This window comes from Gavialis gangeticus, unplaced genomic scaffold (assembly GCF_001723915.1).
Source record: "Gavialis gangeticus isolate Ggan-Ray unplaced genomic scaffold, GavGan_comp1, whole genome shotgun sequence".
NCBI lineage: Eukaryota > Metazoa > Chordata > Crocodylia > Gavialidae > Gavialis > Gavialis gangeticus.
In genome coordinates, this window is record NW_017729000.1 from 663295 (window position 1) to 666704 (window position 3410).

Below are 3410 nucleotides of genomic sequence, written 5' to 3' on the forward strand. Positions count from 1 at the left end.
TGTGGGTGGGGGCTGGTGGGGCGGCTCGGGCTGGGAGGGGGCGCAAAGCCCCCGCCCTGTGCTGACCCATGACCCTTGCAGAGCGCGGCGACTTCCTGGCGCTGGACCTGGGCGGCACCAACTTCCGGGTGCTGCTGGTGCAGCTGCGCAGCAGGGAGGCCGGCGGCATCTGCATGGTCAGCGAGATCTACTCCATCCCGCCCAAGGTGGCCCAGGGCCCCGGCTCCCAGGTACTGGCACGTGCCCGCCTGCTGGCCCTGGGACCCCTTGCCAGGGCAGCGCCAGCCCCAGCCCCAGCCCCAGCTCAGTGCCTGCATGTGCCAAGAAGGGCAGGGAGTGAGGGACACTGTGTAGCTTGGAGGGGCCCTGCACAGACTGGGGGGGCTGCATGGGGGCTGGAGCATGTCTGCCCCTCAGCTCCTACCCTGCTTCCCACAGCTCTTTGACCACATCGTGGAGTGCATCATGGACTTCCAGACCAAGCAGGGTCTGCAGGGCCGGACCCTGCCCCTCGGCTTCACCTTCTCCTTCCCCTGCCAGCAAAAGAGCCTGGACCAGGTGTGGGGCTGCCCAGACGCTCTCCTGGGTGGGGGTGTGGGGGGCCGTGCCTGGTGTGACCCCCCTGCCCTGGTGCCACTGTGGTGCCCACCTGGGCCTGCCGTTAGCCAGAGCCGCAGCAGAGCCACCGTGCTGTTAACTCTGCAACCTAATGACCCCCCCCCGCCCCCAGGGCATCCTGCTGAACTGGACAAAAGGCTTCACGGCCTCGGGCTGCGAGGGCAAGGACGTGGTGGAGCTGCTGCGAGAGGCCGTGCGGCGCAAAAACGTACGGGGCCGGGCGCTGTCCCGGGGGGCTGGGCGAGGGTTGGCGCTGTGCCCACATCCGCTGGGAAGAGGTGGGTGCTGGGCTGGGCCCCCGCCAGGTTCCCTGGAGGACGAAGCGATTTCCCGGGAGATGTCGGTGGGCCTGGCGACGGTTGCTGTGGTGATGGGGAATTGCGTTGCCTAGTAACCCGGCGCTTTCTTCCCAGCAATTTGATCTGGATGTGGTTGCCATAGTGAATGACACCGTGGGAACCATGATGTCGTGTGGCTACGATGACCCCAACTGCGAGGTCGGCCTCATCGTGGGTAAGGAGCAGGGCTGGGGAGGGGGCTGCAGCATGGTCCGGCCCACGGTCTGGCTTGTCCGGTCCAGCCCAACCCCTCGCGCAGGAGCTGCCGTGGCCTGGGCTGGAGTCGTCCCCGCTGCACCACGGGGGTCAAATCCCCTCCTGCCCCAGCCTGAGTGCAGGGACAAGACCCTCCAGCCTGGGCCCTGCGGGGGTGCCAGCAGGGGCATTGGCAGAGCCCAGAGCCCACCCCAGCCTGGGCTGCAGCAGCACCTGGTGCTATTGAAGGAGGCAAAGAAACCCACCCCCGAGACACAGCACCGGGAAGGGAAAAATTCCTGCCCGGCCTCCAGCGAAGTCAGCAGGGCCCTCTGCTCCGCTCCGCCACCAGCTGCACGCAGCCCCCTCTGCCCCCCCAGCACACTGCCTGTCTGGAGCCCCCGCCCGCACGGATCCCGACCCCGCCATAGCCAAGCCGTTGCAGCCCCATCCAGCTGCTGGGCTCGGTCCCCTCCACCCCCCAGCCGGGATCGCCCAGCCGTGGGAGACCTGGGTTCCCTCCCGCTCCCCCGCTTGCACTCTCGACCTGGCTGGCCCACACCAGGGGCCGGTGGCTGGGCAGGCGCCTGACCCCGTGGTGCCCCCCAGGCACAGGGACCAACGCCTGCTACATGGAGGAGCTGCGCAACGTGGAGGCGGTGCCGGGGGCCGAGGGCCGCATGTGCATCAACATGGAGTGGGGGGCGTTCGGCGACAACGGCTGCCTGGACGAGTTCTTCACGCGCTTTGATGGCCAAGTGGACCGGGCGTCTCTCAACCCTGGGCAGCAACGGTGAGTGAGGCAGGGCTGGCGGCTGGGGGAGCGGGGCTGGGAGCCAGGGCGAGGGGCTCTGGCCAGCCCCTGTGACTGCCCTGATGCCGGGTACCACCCCCGCCGGCAGGTTTGAGAAGCTGATCAGTGGCATGTACTTGGGCGAGATCGTGCGGATGGTGCTGGTGGAGCTCGTGGAGAAGGAGCTGCTCTTCCAGGGCCGGCCGTGCCCAGCGCTGCAGACCCCGGGCATCTTCCCCACCAAGTTCCTGTCCACCATTGAGAGGTCGGTGCGTGCTGGGGTGGGCTCTGGCCTCCTGCTGCCAGCCCAGGGCCGTGGTGGCCACGGCCTGGGGGTGGGACGCTGCAACCGTGCTAACCAGGCCCCGGGTCCTCCCCAGTGACGGGCTGGCCCTGCGGCAGGCGAGCGCCGTGCTGCAGAACTTGGGGCTGGCGGCGAGCGTGGAGGACGCGCTGCTGGTGCGGAAGGTGTGCCAGGTCGTGTCCCTGCGTGCCGGCCAGCTCTGTGGAGCCGCCCTGGCCGCCGTGGCGGAGAAGATCCGGGACAACCGTGGCCTGGCCCAGCTGGCCGTGACCGTGGGAGTGGACGGGACCCTCTACAAGCTGCACCCCCAGTGAGTGGGGCTGGAGGCAGAGCGGGTTGGGGAGGGGGCTGCACCCCTCGGCAGGGGCTCACCCCTGTCTCCCCCGCAGCTTCTCGCAGCACGTGCAGCAGACGGTGAAGGAGCTGGCACCGCACTGCACCGTCACCTTCCTGCAGTCGGAAGACGGGTCCGGGAAGGGCGCCGCGCTCGTCGCTGCTGTCGCCTGTCGCATTGCCCAGAGCCGCACAGCACCAGCAACTGGCCAGTAGCCCCCGGGCACCCGGTGTGGGCCCGGCCGCCAGGACTGGGCAGCGAGACAGTGGGCGCGTGGAAGGCTCTGGGACGCCCCCCCATGGGCCACCAATAAATTCAAAGCCTCCTGCTGAGAGAGGCTCCAGGACCCGGTCCCTGCCAGCGCCGGGCGCTTCTGTGGGGCAGTGCAGCTCCATCTCCCCCCCAAGGGACCCAGGCAAGGCTGGCACGCCGAGATAGCAATATATATCCAATTTATTTACAGTCCTGTCCGGCAGCGCCCCAGCCCGCCCCTGCCCCTCCCTGCAGCGCTATGTACATAAGGCCAAGTGTAAATACTTGAATGCACTTGAATACAGAATTAAAAAACGGTCTTTACACGACACGGCTGGGGCCCGCGGCGCCCAGGCCACACGGACACAGCACGCACGGCACCGCACGCACGACGCACCACGCTGCGGCACACACCGGCCCCGGCCGGGCTGAGCCACCCGGGTCCCTGCTCACCCCACCCCGCGCCCCACAGGCCCCAGGCCTATAGCCACTTTCTCAGGGCTTGAAACCTCCTCGTTCCCCATAGTTCCTACCCTGACCTCCAGAACATTCCTGGGAGTAGCAGATCTTCAGCTG

General features: G+C 68.1%; 1 protein-coding gene across 1 annotated transcript in view; it reads left to right on the top strand.

Moving 5' to 3' along the window:
* Positions 1–3165, top strand: part of HK3 (hexokinase 3) — a 15587-nt gene extending 12422 nt beyond the window's left edge. Inside the window, 8 exon segments of the mRNA XM_019506049.1 lie at positions 52–230; positions 439–558; positions 731–826; positions 1032–1131; positions 1761–1944; positions 2054–2209; positions 2325–2558; positions 2638–3165. Coding sequence (XP_019361594.1) covers positions 52–230; positions 439–558; positions 731–826; positions 1032–1131; positions 1761–1944; positions 2054–2209; positions 2325–2558; positions 2638–2797 — 1229 coding nt within the window. The 3' untranslated portion in view covers positions 2798–3165.
* The last annotated feature ends 245 nt before the right edge of the window (positions 3166–3410 follow it).